The sequence below is a fragment of the Myotis brandtii genome, unplaced genomic scaffold, assembly GCF_000412655.1.
Source record: "Myotis brandtii unplaced genomic scaffold, ASM41265v1 scaffold579, whole genome shotgun sequence".
Classification (NCBI taxonomy): domain Eukaryota; kingdom Metazoa; phylum Chordata; class Mammalia; order Chiroptera; family Vespertilionidae; genus Myotis; species Myotis brandtii.
In genome coordinates, this window is record NW_005370171.1 from 1,211,242 (window position 1) to 1,227,512 (window position 16,271).

At 58.8% G+C, this 16,271-nt stretch overlaps 1 protein-coding gene across 4 annotated transcripts in view; it reads right to left on the reverse strand.

The window, feature by feature from the left end:
- FBXL18 (F-box and leucine-rich repeat protein 18) overlaps window positions 1-15,644 on the reverse strand; it is a 92,741-nt gene extending 77,097 nt beyond the window's left edge. The window contains exons 1-5 of one of the 4 annotated variants that reach the window (XM_014549997.1): window positions 13,896-15,465; window positions 13,114-13,329; window positions 8,365-9,908; window positions 2,107-2,325; window positions 375-1,252 (exon numbers count right to left, since the gene is read on the reverse strand). In XM_014549997.1, the coding sequence (XP_014405483.1) occupies window positions 1,138-1,252; window positions 2,107-2,325; window positions 8,365-9,908; window positions 13,114-13,329; window positions 13,896-13,970 (2,169 nt within the window). In that variant the 5' untranslated portion in view covers window positions 13,971-15,465 and the 3' untranslated portion in view covers window positions 375-1,137. Of the gene's footprint in view, window positions 1-374; window positions 1,253-2,106; window positions 2,326-8,364; window positions 9,909-13,113; window positions 13,330-13,895; window positions 15,466-15,632 lie in introns of those variants that run through there. The other 3 variants (XR_001364541.1, XM_005878946.2, XM_014549998.1) reach the window with 3 other exon arrangements.
- Between the last annotated feature and the right edge of the window lie 627 nt (window positions 15,645-16,271).

The following is a 16,271-nucleotide window of genomic DNA, read 5'->3' on the forward strand; positions in this document are numbered from 1 at the left end:
GTGATGGCGTTTGAGGGGAGAGCCTCAGCGTGGGAAGATGAGAAGGCTCTGTGATGGACGCACAGCAGTGGGAATGTGCTGATTACCACTGAGCTGGGCTCTTAAAACAGTTCAAATGCCACATTTTCTTACATACATTTTACCACAGTAAAAAAAAAAGGCTCGGCCGGCGTGGCTCAGGGGTTAAGCATTGACCAATGAACCAGGAGGTCACAGTTCGACTTCCAGACAGGGCACATGTCTGGACTGCGGGCTCCATCCCCAGTGGGGCAGTGGCGTGCAGGAGGCAGCTGGTCCATGGTTCTCTCTCATCACTGATGTTTCTCTCTCTCTCTTCCTCTCTGAAGTCAAACAAAAATGTGTTTTAAAAAGAAGGCAGAGCTGTAAGAGGAAGAGCGCGACGGTGTGGCCTGAGGAGCGGTGCCCGAGATACACTATGAAATGGGAAAGCAAAGCGCACGGAGAAGCAAAGCAGGTGGGAGAAAGGGCTGCGTGCTCCTCTGTGCACAGCACGGACAGGAGGGTAGAGGAGGCTGCGAGGCTGCGACTTCTCCAAGCGCCCCTTTTATTTTTATTCTTATTTTTTTACCAAGCACCCCTTTTAGAGCTGACTCAGAAACACAGACTTCGCACACCAAGAACATGCACACAGAAATAAACCCAACAGGACGTGGGGGGACTGGAAGGCGGAGTGCTCCTGGGGAAGCAGGCCCGACTGCACGCAGGTGAGTGGCGGGACCACGAGGGAGGAGGCGGAGGTGAGGCACCACCTGGGAAAGCAGCGTTTGGACTGGATACCGTGAGGCTAAGACAGAGAGCGGCACAATATTCCCCTCGGGTTTGTCTCTCACGATGCAGTGGGTTAGCGATCCCAAAACTGCCTCTCGCGTCCATGGACCAGATAAATCACAGACACTGTGGACGAGGCCAGGCTGCTGGCGCTGGAGGAGGAGTCACAGGAAGAGGGGCAGACTACGAGGGCGCTGTGACGCTGGGCTGGAAGCGGAGCTGTCCGTAGGAGCTCGTTTTCAATGTACACGCACAAGGGTGATACGGAAATAAACAGGCGTGTGGTACACCGATCAACCTCCTACTCCGTCCCGGATACTCCGTCCCGGAGAGGAGCAATGGGCACACCTACGGCCCGCATCTCGGTTCTAAATGCCTCTCCCCACGCAGGACCAGGTTTCCTCCGAGATGGCCGATTCCAGGGCTGGGGCGGGGGAGACACCAGAGGAAAACACCTGAACGTCTGTAGTGACAGAGAATAAGAAACGGGGAGCAGGGCCTTTCTCACAGCAGAGCTCTCCCGACCAAACGCAAACGCAGAAGGGACGAAGGAAGCAGACCACCACTGGGCGGACGCCAAGTGTTCCCTGTGTCAGACCTGCGGGCGCGAGAGCTGGTGGCGCCTGAGGAGAGACGGGCATCAGAGAATCCCCGTGTCTCCGCACAGGACGGTTCTTAATGAGAAAGGGAGCAACAGGGCTTCACAGCAGGGACACCCGGCAGCCCCGCCTTCACCAGGCGACCAAGGCCAACCTAGCAGGACAGGCACAAGGACACCGTGTCCCTGAACTGCTAGAGAGGAGGACGCAGCATCACCGCTGTGCTTTTCTGGTCAACAAACATCAGACAAACCAAACGGATGGGCGTTCCACCAGCGCCCTTCACAAGTGTGAAGATCATGGAAGACAGGGCGGACGGAGGCCACAAGACCACTGAGCCGAGGGGGCTCTGTGTGGAATCCTGGGACAGGACCAGTGGTGAAACCGAGGCAATGCTGAGCCCGAGGGGGACGGGCTGAACGGCGTCGCCCACCTGTTTGATGGCACCATGGGACACAGGAGGGAAGCTGGGAGGTGAGAACACGTTTGCCGAGGCAGAGGGAGAGCTCGCCCAGGGAGGAGGCCCTGCTGTGAATGGAAACCAGCCCCTGTTCCCGCCATCACTGCCCGAGGGTTCTAATTCCAGGAAGTGCTTGTGGGGCGCTCACTCAGTGAAGCCTGAGAAAACAACAGCAACCAGGACTCCCCGGGACGGGTGCTGGGATGGCGCTGCCGCCAGGCCTCCTGCACCCGCAGCCCCCCGCCCGCGCCCACTCACCTCCGGAGGAGGGTCTGCTGCAGGCTCTTGCAGGTGGCCAGGGACTCCCCGGTGAACATGTGGCACACGACGACGTGCAGGCAGCGGGCCATGAAGGCCAGCACGGCCTCAGGCTGCAGGGTGCCGCTGCGGGACACCAGGCACAGGCGCTGCAGGGCCGAGCACTGGCTCAGCGCCTGGAAGAACTGCGTGTTGGCGCTGAAGTAGGGCTGCTCCAGCCTGTGGGGGAGAGGGCGTGTGAGTCGGCGGGAGGCCCGCGCAAGCTGCTGTGAGCGGGGCCTCCCAGTCTAGGCCCCCCAAGCACAGTAGGGACCCAGTCTCCCCAGCAAGCAGCAGACCCTGACACAGGCACAGGCCGGGGTGACACTTCTGTTCCCTCGATGTTCTGAGTGGCCGAGGCCGGCCAAGCAAGTCCAGCCAGCCACCCCACCAAGGCCAGGCACCGTGCACAGCGCTCGCTGTAAAAACAGCCAGACCTGGGACCATCTCTCTCTGGGCCACGGCCCTGCCCAAGACCGCCATCTGCACGCCACACGCGGAAGGCCTGCTTCTCAGCATCAGCTGAGGCCGGTGCCGTCCGGGACACGCCAGAAAGGCGGCCTGCAGCTGGGCGCTCACCGTAGGAGAGGAGCTTCGGGATGAGCAGGAAATGCCCACCCCACCCCAGTCCAGGCCAAGTCCCCCGGTGGATGCGGAGAGCGACACAGTGAGAGTCTGACCCAACCAGGACGCAGGAAAGCGGGGGCGCAGTCAACAGGTGCCCCTCAGTCCCCAACCCAAACCCAGGCCTTGCCCTGCAGTCTCCATCGCCCCGACGCCCGGGACACTGGTCACAGGGCGAGGGAAGGGGTTTTAAGTCGGGTCCATGAGAACAAGGGCAGACCCGGTCGCCGGACGCGCCTCCCACAGAAGCTCCTGCAGCGAGAACGTCTACCCGAGCCGCTGTCTGGGAGCCACCAGGCACAAGAATGCCAAGTGAGGCTGGGTCTGCGCTGTCATTAACATAGAACTGCTGACACTGGTGTGGGGGACGCCCGTCCTCCTGGGGGTGCGCCTTTGAAAAGCCGGCGCCCCTCCCGCCCACACTCAGGTGTGCAGGAGGGAGGCCCAGCAGGGCTGCGGGCACGGACAGCAGGGAGAGGACTCCGGGGATGAGTTTCATCCTGGAAAAACCGGGAATTGGGAGTCGGGAGTGGAGAGCAGCGCCACGGAGATGCCAACTCACGCAACAAAGGATAAGGCAGTGACCTGGGCCCAGGGAGCCCAGAGCACGAGCAAGCGTCCTCACTACGGCCGTGAGTTTTCCTCAAGAGAAAGCCTAGACATGCGACTTGGTTCTTTTAAACACAAATTTTGAAAAACCCCAAAGGTGAGCATCTCTGCAGAACTGAGAGTGGGAACATGAAGGGGCCCACCTTCCAGAACCGGGACTGCCGGGCCAGTCACCTGCCGCGGCCGGGCGCAGCCAGCGGGAAGGCCAACCTGCGCCTCGTCACTAGGTGGCGATGCAGGTCTGCGCCACCCGCCCAAGCCTTGGTTCCCACCTCCTGGGCTACACACCAAGCAGCAGAGCGAGGGAGCCGGCTGGGGACTCGCACACTGTAAACTGTGTTCCCAACAAGCCAGCCACCTGCAGACTGTCCCGCCCTGAAGGCAGCACCTGCCACAGGTGCTGAGGGGCAGGATGGAGGGAGGTCCTGCCCACTCCAGCTGTCGGGGCGGGGGCTGGCATGGCCAGACCGTCCCTGGGTGGGCTGACAGAGGAGGTCTGTGTTGGGGCAGAGGATGAGGACAAGGTACCCCCATGATTGGCCTTGCCTTGGGGGCCTGTGGCCCTTCTCCAAGCCATGCTCAACCTCCCAACCAGTAAGGCTCTGGCCTCCAACCCCTCTTGGAGGTGGTGAGATTCCCCTGAGGCTCTGTGGCAGACAGGGCTCGGGCCCTAGCCGGTTTGGCTCAGTGGATGAGCGTTGGTCTGGGGACTGGAAGGTCCCAGGTTCGATTCCGGTCAAGGGCACATGCCTGGGTTGTGGGCTTGATTCCCAGTACGGGGGTGTACAAGAGGCAGCCAATCAATGATTCTCTCTCATCATTGATGTTTCTCTCTCTCTCTTCCTCTCTGAAATCAATAAAAACATATTTTTTTTAAAAAGGGCTCAGGTCTCCCGCCTCATCTGCCCAGCCAGCTCTCAGGCCCCCAGCACCCCCAGGCTCTGGCTCCAAAAGGCTCTCTCACTTCCGCCCAGACACTGCCCGGATTCCAGGTCACAGGCAGCATCGGGTGACTCAGGGTAACGCTCCCCTTCCTCCTAAAGGCAGGGCTCAATCAGTTCCAGGAAAGAGGGTGCCTTCTCTGTCCAACTTGTAGAGCTCACCGCCAAGGTGTGCCCGCACCCAGAGCCGGCCAGGCCCCAGCAGGAGCAGCCCCCTGCCCAGGCCCGGCTGGCACAAACCTCCAATTCATGGGCCTCACTGGTGGGGACAGCGGTGGCAGCGGCCTGGGATCCTGGGAGCTGCCACCACAGGAACGCCCGCTGGGAAGCGTAGGACCAGCCTGTGCCGAGCTGGAACACCACCTCCTTCCCTCCTTCCTGCGTCCTGCCCTCCTGCCTGCACAGCGGCACCACCTGCTCCTCTCACTCAGCCTCCCGCAGGCAGGGAGCCAGGGGAACGGGGCCACTTGGCGCGGTTAGGAAGAACCAGGGTTTGTTCTGAACAGGCAGTACCGCGATCAGACGTGGCTCTCAGCAGCCAGCGCACAGAGAGGCCATTATGAGCGGAGGTCAGGTTCTCAGGCGGCCTACAAAACCGTCCGCCCGAGCCCCGCGGCCTCCCAGCCACATAACTCACGCCGCGCGCACGCCCTGCTCCTGGGGAAGACCTCGGCCACAAGGACACATCCCAGGCCCCGAAGCCACTCGGTGACCAAGTGTGCTGCGTTACCCTGCTCCCTGCTCAACGGTCCAGGAGGCAGGAAACGCTCCCAACTGCCCGCAGAGCAGCTGTGTCACCGGGCAAGTTCATTAACCCCCTCGGCCTCACTCTCCTCATCTGCAAAATGCGTCAATAGCCCTGGCCGGGTGGCTCAGTCAGTTGAAGCATCGTCCTGACCGAAAGGTTGTGGGTTCAATCCCAAGCCAGGGCACACACCTAGGTTGCAGGTTCGATCCCCAGTTGGGGTGTCTATGGGAGGCAATCAATCGATGTTTCTTTCACATCGATGTTTCTCTCTCTAAAAATCAATCAAAGAAAAAAACATGTTTGCGTGAAAATTAACAAAACAAATTTTTTTAAAAGGCCAATAATGTCCACCCCCGTGGGGCTGTTAAGCGGGGTCCATGCCTGTATGCACAGAAGCACCAATTCCACCCACCAGCAGCTGCCGCCGCCATCTCTTCCCCAGCTTCTGGCGCACCTGCCTCTCACCTGCCCCTCCCTCCCACGGCTCTGCTTGGTCGCCTGTGCGGATTCTCCTCCTCCTCCTCCTCCTCCTCCTCCTCCTCCTGACAATTTTCTTCCCTTCAAGTCCTCTGACTTTTTAAACTACGTGAATGCGCCCTAGCTGGTTTGGCTCAGTGGATAGAGTGTCAGCCTGCGGACTGAAGGGTCCCAGGTTCGATTCTGGTCAGGGCACAGGCCTGGGTTGCGGGCTTGATCCCCAGTAGGGGGTGTGCAGGAGGCAGCCGATCAGTGATTCTCTCTCATCATTGATGTTTCTATCTCTCTCTCCCTTTCCCTTCCTCTCTGACATCAATAAAAATATATATCTATTAAAAAAGTAAAATAAACTACATGCACGCATCACTTTACTTTCACTGGTTTTTCTCGAAGTCTCCCTGATGATGACCACATGGTTTGACCGTAGTACAGTTAGAAAAGGAGTAAGGTTTATGGCTTGGCAATAAAGTAAAAAATAAAAAAGGCAAAAGCAACAGGCCCAGAGGCCAGGAACACTGGTTCGGAGCTCAGTACATTAGAACTCAGATGCTCACCGGGCCCCCAATGAAGGAACCTTCCACTCCTGATCACAAGGCTCCTGGAACTAACAGGGGAGCGACCCGGCGTGCTTCGTCTGCGAAGTGTATTCTAGATCCATTTGCAGCTTCAAGCTACACACGCTCTCTGACCACACTCAGGGCTCCCTTCGCAGGGCCAGCGATGGGACAGCCGAGGCGCAGGGAGGGGCTGGTGGGAGGAGGCGCTGAATAGAGATGAGCCAGCAAGGGAAGAGAGGGAGCTGGTTCCTGGTGGCTGCTGGGAGGGCTGGGCCAGAGGGCAGGCCGCACCCCTCAGAAGTTGGAAAGCCAGGCCTGTCCTGGAAGGAGCGGGGAAGGGGGCCGACTGCTGTGGCCAGAACCCCTTCTCCGCCCCTGGCAGGCAGGTGGCCCCACTCCAACCTGGCAGGAGGGCCCACCCCAGAGAAATTGCACAGAGGCCCCGAGTCGGGCCCTGGAACGGGACGGCAGCTCCACCTGCCGCACGTTCTCAACGTCTCATCCGTCGCCTCCCAGCAAGCTCTGAAGGTGGCTCCAGGGGGAGCTCAGGACTCCAGGGCGCGCAGCTGGGCGCTTAACACACCAGCCTCACCGTCTGCACTACGTCAACCTGCACTCAGCTTTCTGAGCCGGGGCTCTGGGGACGCACCGCGGCTCCCAGAGCAGTGCAGCTGGTGCGCAGGCAGCAGGAGTGACCGCCCCTCGCGGGCGTGGGCTCTCGGGTGCTCAGGCTGAGCACGAAGCTGCAAATCCAGGGCCTGCTGATCCAGCACGGCAGGAAACGCCAGGCCCACGTGCCTGCTCTGCCCCTGGAAGGCCAGGTGCTGCCTGCTGGCGCGGAGGGAGCGGCGGGGGTGGGCGGCCGCAGCCTGCTGAGCTCTGGAAGCTCCAGAGCAAGTCTGGCTCCTTTCCTCTCAGGGGAAACCTCCTGAGGGGGCGAGAGGAGGTCTGCAAAGGATACACTTGTCTCCATTTTCTGTAACTCAGGGGCCAAGGTCAAGCTCTGGAGCTAGACTGACCCAGGTATACTGTCAACCTCAGCTCCTCCCTTGAGCCGCTGCCTCATCAGTGAAATGGGCCGATGTGGGGAGGAAGTCAGCCAGTGCCTGCGAGCCCTCAGCAGAGTGAGCATTGACTACATGGGGACAACGACACACGTGTCAGGGCCCACCTGACTGAGAGACCACCTAGCTGATCTGAGGCCCTCGCCACCTCCTCCCCACCCACAGCCCTCGGCAGCGGAGCAGGGGTGGCAGCAGAGCCGGGGCAGCAGCAGAGCCGGGGCGGCAATGGAGCTGGGGTCTGCTGCCACCACATTCTGGGTAGTTTCTGGGAAATGATACCATTTTTCAAGATCAGATCTGTCCAGGTTTTCAAATATGTCTCAGGTAACAACGGCTTACCCCTTCAATGCTGGGCCCTCTCGAGAACACCCTTCAGTCCACGGCACGATCCAGTGGGATCCACGTGGTGCCATGGTAAGAGCCTGAGGTGGGTTCTCTGAGGCTGTGGTTCTACCTCCTCTCACCTTCACCACCACGGCTCTGCTGCCACCCCGGCTCCGCTGCCGAGGGCTGTGGGTGGGGAGGTGGCGGGGGTCTCAGATCAGCTAGGTGGTCTCTCAGAGGCTGTAGCAGGGGGCCCTGACATGTGTGTCGTTGTCCCCATGTAGTCAGTGCTCACTCTGCTGAGGGCCAGAGCTGAGGGCTCACAGGCACTGGCTGACTTCATCCCCACATCGTCCCATATCACTGACGAGGCAGGGTGGCAGAGGGAGGAGCTGAGATTGATCGGCCCTGCCATTCTGCCCTGGAGGGGACCACCGTCACCTCTCAGTAGTGGGCAGCCCCCCCTTCTGAGCCCACCTGTCTACCTCCCCCGCCTCGCCCCTGCAGTCCAGGTGGGATGCAGTGGGACCCTTCCAAACTGTGCTGGCTGAGCACGCACACAGCAGCGCCCACGGTGCACTCAGCCGCAGACACGAGGACGAGGACGAGGCGGGAGCTCGAGCACCACCGCCTCCTCACACCTGCCCCGCCCACGCACACAGCTTTCCCGCCCCTCTCACCGCCCTGAGTCCCGTGCCGGCACACAGTACCTGCCCAAGCCCCCACCCAAGACTCAGCTCCTGGCGGGCAGGCATGCAGCTGGTTCATCTGGGCAGGCACACAGTAGGTACGCAATCGCTTGCCAATTCAAGGCCCTCTGCCACCCTCCAGGCCTCCAGAGGGCAGCCGCGGCTACGGAGGGCTGCGCCCCTCACCTGAGGTCCTTCAGCCGCTTGCAGTGCTTGAGCATGTCGGACAGGGCGGACATGTACACCACCTTCCCCATCATGCCCAGGTTGGCCAGCGAGAGGGACTGGAGCTGCTGGCACTGCAGGCCGATGCTGACCAGCCCGGAGCCCGTGAGAATGCTGGGCAGCTGGGCCAGCGTCAGGTGCCTCAGGAAGGCCAGCTGGCCGATGGCAGCCACCTCCGCATCCCCCACGCTCTGCGCCCGGCTGCAAGGCGGGAGGGAGTTGCGGATGGCGGGCTCGTTGCGGGGCATGGCGGAGGAGAAGTTGGACCCAATCAGCTCGAGGCGCTCCAGGAAGGGCAGGCTCTTCAGCAGAGACCAGAACACGGAGGAAGGCTGGGGGCCCGCCTGCCCCGAGAAGGGGCTGGGACACGCCTGCACGCCGATGCGCACCTTCTTGCCGAAGCCGCAGGGCACAGCATGCATGGCGGGCTGGGCGGGCTTGCGGTCGGCCCGTGGCGCCGAGTCGGCCACAGAGCAGACGGGCAGGGACAGGGAGCGCAGGTGGCACAGCCGGGCCAGCAGCTGGCACAGGTGCGGGCCTGGGCCCTCGGAGCTGTGGTGGTGGGCGGCCGACAGGTTGAGGTGGCGCAGGTTGCAGCAGGCCGCCACCAGCGTCTCCAGGATGCCGCTGTCGATGTCGTCCTCCGCCCTGCGCAGCAGGGAGTCGGGGGACAGGCAGTGGGCGCAGCCGCTGAGGTTCAGGCCGGCCAGGCTGCGCAGGTCCTTGCCCCCGTTGAGGATGTGCTGGATCAGGTGGCTGCCCGACAGCGTGCACCGGCTGAAGCTGAAGTAGAAGGGGTTGCTGAACTTCATGTGCTGCAGCAGGGCCGAGCCGTTGAGCCAGGACTTGGGCAGCTGCAGGGCGTCCAGCACGACGTTGCGGGCCATGGAGTCCAGGAGGTTCCTGGTGGCCCCGCTCTCGGCGAAGCTGCCCGGCACGGAGATGAGGAAGGCGTGCAGGTTCTCGGGGGTGCGGTCGCTGAGCACGGCCAGGTAGAGCCGCACCACCTCCTGGTTGATGTAGCCGGGCGCCAGGCGGGCGTAGAAGACGCGCAGGTTCTGGTAGTGCGGCACGTTGCTCTGGCCCACAAAGAGCTGGCCCGAGAGGATGGCACCCTCGCGCGTGCGGTCCAGGATCTCGAAGTAGAGCAGCAGCTTCTCGAGGCTGGTGCAGCAGGGCACCACGCCATACGAGGGCGTGAACAGCGTCTGCTTGAGCTCCCGCACGCGACTCAGCGTGGCCTTGCACTCGCTGCTCAGCTGGCCGGCGTCGAAGCCGGGGCTCACGTCGATGGCCAGGGAGCGCAGGTGCTGCAGGGCTGACAGCATCTTGGAGAGGCGCAGGGAGGTGAGGTGGCAGCCCGACAGGTTCACCTTCACCAGGCTGCGGCAGCGGGCCACGTGCTCGATGGTGGAGCCCGACAGCCAGTAGCAGCCGGCCATGTTGAGCTGCTGGATCTCCCGGCCGATCTCCTTCAGGAGCTGCTTCACCTGGTCCTCGCGGGCCTGCAGGACAGGGCGGGCGGGGATGGGGAGAGGCTGAAGGCACCAGGTGTCTCCCTCACCTCACCGCTCAGGGCAGCCTCGCCCCCGGAACGTCAGGCACCGTCAGGCATGGGAGGACCTGCAGAGGCCCTGCCCCCGGCTGAGAAGGGACACGCCGGGGAGCGCCGGTGCCCCTTTCCCCCACACGCTCACCTTCAGCCAAGTCAAGCCCCAGCTGGTGGGAATGGACATGGTGCAGCCCTTACCGCTGTGGGAACCTTTGGTGGTTCCGCAAAAAGCTTAACAGAGTCCCCAGGGGCCACCCCCAAGTCCCAGTCAGTCCCACTCCCGGATGCACATCCACGGGACTGGACACTGCGACTCAGGCAGGTACTTTCACACCCACGTTCACAGCAGCGTGACCCGCGATGGCCAAAAGGGGAAGCACCCACGTGCCCATCCCCGGATGAAGGATGAACAAAACGGGTCCGTCTATACAACGGAATAGCATTCAGCCACAGAAAGGAATGAAGTTCTGCTACAACATGATGACCCTGGGGGACATTATGCTCAGTGAAAGCAGCCAGTCACAAAGGACCCCATACCTAGGGGTCTACCTACATGAAACATCTGAAGAGCCAAAATGACACACAGAAAGTAGGACAGGGGTCACCAGAGGCTGGGGAAGGGGGGCAGTTATTGCCAACAGCTCCCCAGTCCCGCTTGGGGCGATGAGAGATTTGGAAAGGCTGCACAGCACCGTGCATTGCTCAGCTCCACGGAATGTGCGCGTAAGCGGGTGAGGCAGTACACTTTGTTATGTGGCGCTCTTTCTCGCACAGTGGAACCACGCCCTGGAAGCTGGCCCTGCTGTGGCTTTCCTTCCATCACATGCATTTTCACACCATTAAACACCCTAGAAGTCCGGCCCGCCTGCTCGGATGAGCCGCAAGATGTCCAGACGGGCCCGGCGGCCAGTCAGCAACAGATGGACACGCGTCTGTTGCAAGCAAGGCCTTGGGACAACACTGCACCGGGCACCCGTGTGTGTCACCCTCAGGCATCTGACCGCTTCTCTGAGGTCAGCATCCCACGTGGAACCTTGCAGGAGGAGGACATGCACGTTAAACCTGCAGACACGCTGAGGGGCACGGCCCCCTGCAGGAAGCGCCCTCTTGGGCAGGAAGCCGGACCTGAGTCCGAGCAGGAGTCCACGCAGCCTCCCCGCCCCACAGGGAGGCCCCCCGCCTGCTCTGCACAAAGAGCCACAGCCCTGGAGCGGCTCCTTCAAGCTTTCAGGCGCCGCTCCCTCCCCAGTAAACAGCGAGGAGCCTTCCCCAGTCTCCTGCGATTTGAGCTACGGTCAAGGCCTCAGTTTATTTTTATCTTTAATATCGGTTATCAACTGATTTTCAACAAAGGCTGCAAGGCCATGCATGAGGATAGGCTAACCACATGCCAAAAAGTGAGCCTCAACCCCTACCTCACACCGCAGAGAAGGATGAACACAACATGGACCACAGGCTTACCCGTGAGAGCTAAAGCGACCATGAGACTTCCATCGGACAACACAGGAGAGGGCGGGACAACTGGGCGCCACTTGCATGAGCATGAGCCAGGGCCATCTCACACCAAACACAAAAACAGCTCCAAATGGATTAAAGACTTGAATGTAAAACCTGAAACCATACAAGTCCCAGAAGAAAACATAGGCTGTAAGTGCCTTGACAGCATCTTGGCGATGATTTTTTGAATCTGACACCAAAAGCAACAAAAGCAAAAATAAACCAGCGGGACTACATCCAGCCAAAAAGCTCCTGCACAGCAAAGGAAGCCCGCAACAGAATGAGAGACAACCCACCGAGAGGGAGAGAATATCTGCAAATCATATGTATAAGGATTAATATCTAAAACATATAAGGAACTCATGGCAAATAAAACAAACAATTCAGGTAAAAAATGGGCAGAGAATATGAATAGACATTTTCCCCAAGAAGATATACAATGGCCGGGCTGGTGTGGCTCAGTGGTTGGGTGTTGAGCTATAAACCAGGAGGTCACGGTTTGATTCCCGGTGAGGACATATGCCTGGTTTGTGGGCTGGATCCCCACTGTGGGGTGTGCAGGAGGCAACGGACCAATGATTCTCGCTCATCATTGATGTATCCATCCCTCTCTCCCTCTCCCTTCCTCTCTGAAATCAATAAAAACATATTTTTTTAAAATATATTTTATTGATTTTCCAGAGAGGAAGGGAGAGGGACAGAGAGTCAGAAACATCGATGACAGAGAAACATCGATCAGCTGCCTCCTGCACACCCCCCACTGGGGATGTGCCCGCAGCCAAGGTACATGCCCTTGACCGGAATCGAACCTGGGACCCTTCAGTCCGCAGGCTGACGCTCTATCCACTGAGCCAAACCGGTCAGGGCAAACATATACATTTTTTAAAGATGATGACAACAAAGGAGAGAATCTCTGACCTCAGGTTACACAAAGATTTCAACAACAGAATACAACAGGCATGAATTAAAAAATTCAACAAACTGGATTTCACCAAAATTAAAAACGTACACTCTCCAAATGTCACTGTTAAGAAAATGAAGTGGCAAGCCACAAACTATGAGAGAAAATATTCGTAATATGTGTATCGGACAAAGGATTTGTATCCGGAATATATACAGACTCTTGTAACTCAAAAAGAGAAAGAGAGACGAGAAATGGGCAACAGCCTTGCACAGTCACTCCGGAAAGACATACAAATGGCCCACACAGCTGATGTGCAAGTGCAAAGCACAAGATCACGTCCCATCCTAGAATGGCTAAAACTGAAAACACAGACAACACCAAGTGCTGACGAGCATGAGGCGCAACCACACGGCGGGTCCCCCGCTGGTGGGTGCCCATGGTGTTCCCTGCACCCCTCAGAGCCGATGTGTGACTTCACAGGAAAGTTCTCACCGATCCTGGGAGTCAGCTGCAACGTGAGGCTTCCTCCCAGCCGAGGCCGCCCACAGCAATGCCCCGACACCGCGCCCTCCTCCCCGGCGCACACTCTGCTCCTTCAGGCCCCAGCTTTTGTCACATAAGCATCTTGGAGGCTGTCCCGTGAGAACTCTGACGCCTGCCTCCTGTCATGAGCTGCAGGTGCCCCTCCTCAGATGGGCGTTTTGGTTGTTCCCCATCTCCTGCCCCCAAGAGCCAGCACCCCGCACCCGCGCCTCACCTCGTAGTCCTTCTCCAGCAGCACTGTGTGGGTGAGGCTCTTGTCCAGGCACAGCTCGGCCAGCTTCCGGCACGTGTGCCGCACGTTCACCACCAAGTCTGTGCTGGGGACGTGGCTCAGGATGTGCAGCAGGATCTCGTCGGAGAAGCCCAGCAGGTGCGCACTGCCCACCATCGCAGCGGCCGCGGGGGTCGAGTCGCCATCGCTGGAGAGGTCCTGCAAATAAGAGGCACCAAATCCCCATGGCATCCTGTTGGGCAACTCTCAGCCCAGCCTCCCAGCCAGGGAGAGAAACCAAGAGAAGCCCACCCTGTCCGTGGGAAAGAAGGTGCTTTTACCAGAAACCTAACTGCAGAGCAAGAACCCACGACAGCCCAGCCAGCGTGGCTCCGTGGTTGAGCATCAACCTATGAACCAGGAGGTCATGGTTCGATTCCCGGTCAGAGCACATGCCTGGGTTGCAGGCTTGATCTCCAGTGGGGTGTGTGCAGGAGGCAGCCGATCAATGATTCTCTCTCATCATTGATGTTTCTCTCTCTCCCTCCCTTTCCCTTCGTCTCTGAAATCAATAAAAATATATTTAAAAAGAAAAGAAAAAACTGGGGGAATAGTGGGTCTTCACCTCACAGGGCTGCTGTGAGGGTAAACGAGCCAATGCATACAATCCGCAGAGCCGTGCGGATGGTAACTCTTTGCAGCTCCATCATGAAGGCAAATAAAACGAGAGGGACAGCCATGGAGAATGAGACTCTAAGTCCGCACAAACAAGAAACAGCACTGACCAGACTGGCAATACTGTTCCAGGTTAAGATTAGTGATAAATCACAGGGACTGCAGTTTATCTGCATCTCGTGCATCTGGTTAGAAGCGTGGTGGTGCGTCCAACCAGCTGTGAACACGCTTCCTTGCACTTCCGTGATCTGCACGGCTCTCCTCCCGAAGGAGCCTTCCTTCCGTCCCACTGCCAATGCCTTTTGATGTGCACAACCCAGAGGGAGGGGCTCGACCGAGGTCAGTCCTCACGAAGTCCCCAAATCAAGGCCAAAGGAAGTCGGATGCTCTAACAGGAGCCCACGGGGGAAGGAATCCGTGCCTCCCAACACCTGCCCAAACAGACCCTCCTGCCTCCAAAACATCTGAGGGGCGCCTCTCTGCCCACTCCCAGGAGAGTACCCAGAATTCTCTCCGCTGCCTTTTCCAGCGAGTCTCCCTACAGCCCCTCCTCCAGCTGCCTTTTCTGCACATGTTTTCGTGGATGGAAGCGCTGAGGCTTGGAAAGCCCTGCTGCTGCCATGGCAACTGTGAAGTCTGCGGAGGAAGAACCTGTCTGCAGCCCATGACAGGCATCATGGGGTCCCACCCTGTCCGACGAGCCCTACCCCCCCCCCAAGGCCCCACCAGGCCAGGAAGGGGTTCAAGGAACACACCCCACCTGCTCAACAGCTCGGCCTTCCCGTGCCCCTTCCTCATGAGGGCGGCAGTCAGACGGGACTGCTCTGTCCCCCTGACTGCCCTCACTCCCAGCTCCCTTCCCCCACGGCTACATGGGCAGGAGGCAGCCACCAGACCCAGGTCCACGGCTATCCTGGGTTGCTGTACTCTGGGTCCAATGTTTTGGACCACAGTGAGTTTCCTTAGAAATTTCCCAGACCGAACCACCTGTTAAAAATCAGGTTCCCAGCCCCCACTAGCTCCAGGGACTCCATCTCCAGGGAGAGGCTCGAGCAGGGACAGTCCTGAATAGGCAAGCTTGGCAAACAGGCCTTGGGCACCGAGCGGGTTACCCCTCCTGACCCCCCACCTGCAGATTTACCAAAGGAAGAATGCCACCGGAGAGTGACAAGACATAGGGCAAAACACTGCACAGAACACCAAATCATACGATTTCCAGTTACACTACTAATTCTAAACTTTCTTAAAACCACCTAGAAATTACATTTAAAAAAAAAAAAAAGCCAGGAACTAAGTCCGGCCCCCTCCGTCCAGTCTCAGCACATCCCCAGGATGGCTGTTTCCCCGTGCTGTGCCCTGACGCTGGGCGGGCCTGGAGGAGTAGCTGCCCCGAACGGGCGGCAGGTCATTTCATTCCCCGGGACTCAGAACTTCAGCTCAAATGCCCCCTCCCACTCCTGGCTTCACCAGATACCCTCCTCCCCCCAGACCCTAGTCGTCAGATGAACTCTAATGGTCTGCTTGCTCACCTAACTCCTCACGAGGCAGGAATGCATCGTTTTTTAACACCCAAGAGAAAGAGGCCCTGAACCAGGCAAGTTAAGGAACTACCTGCCTCAGAATCATTTGAAGCAGAACTCTACTCCTCCAAACCTGTGGGGGGACCCTGGGCATCCGAGCTCTAGAACCAGCCCGCTCTGGAATCAGATAGTGAGGACGGTTGCACAACTTCGTGAATATATTTTTTAAAACCACTGAATTGTAGCCCTACCCACTTGGCTCAGGGGACAGAGCGTCAGTCTGCAGACCCAAAGGTCCTGGGTTCGTTTCCGGTCAAGGGCACATACCTCAGTTGCAGGGTCCTCCCCAGTCCAGGCCCTGGCCGGGGCGCGTGCAGGAGGCAACCAGCAACCAATCAAAGTGTTTCTCTCACATCGATGTTTCTCTCTGTCTTTCCCTCGCTCTTCCACTCTCTCTAAAAATCAATGGAAAAATATCCTTGGGTGAGGATTAAAATAATAAAATAAAATCACTGAATTGTACACTTTAAAGGTGTGCGTTCTGCCCAGCTGGTGTGGCTCATGGTTGAGTGTGGACCCATGAACCAAGAGGCCGCCTGCTCAAGTCCCACTGAGGGCACAGGCTGGCAGTGCAGCCTTGATCCCCAGCGGGGGGCGTGGGGAGGCAGCCAACTGATGTTTCTCTCTCATCAATGATGTTTCTCTCTCTCTCTAAAATCAAATAAAAACATATTTTTTAACTGTGAATTTTATAGTATGTGAACTATATCTCTATAAATAAATAAAAAATTAGACCATCTGAGAGAGGGGGACCTTGATCTCCACATCCAGGGTGGAACGAGACTCCTCTCAACCCAAGACACGCCCACAAGGCAACAAGAGGCGTCGCCCGCCAGGTTCCCAAAATGTGCCTCAAGGAACAGGGGGGCCTCTGCTCCAGGACCCCCCTAAGACCAAGGTACCAGA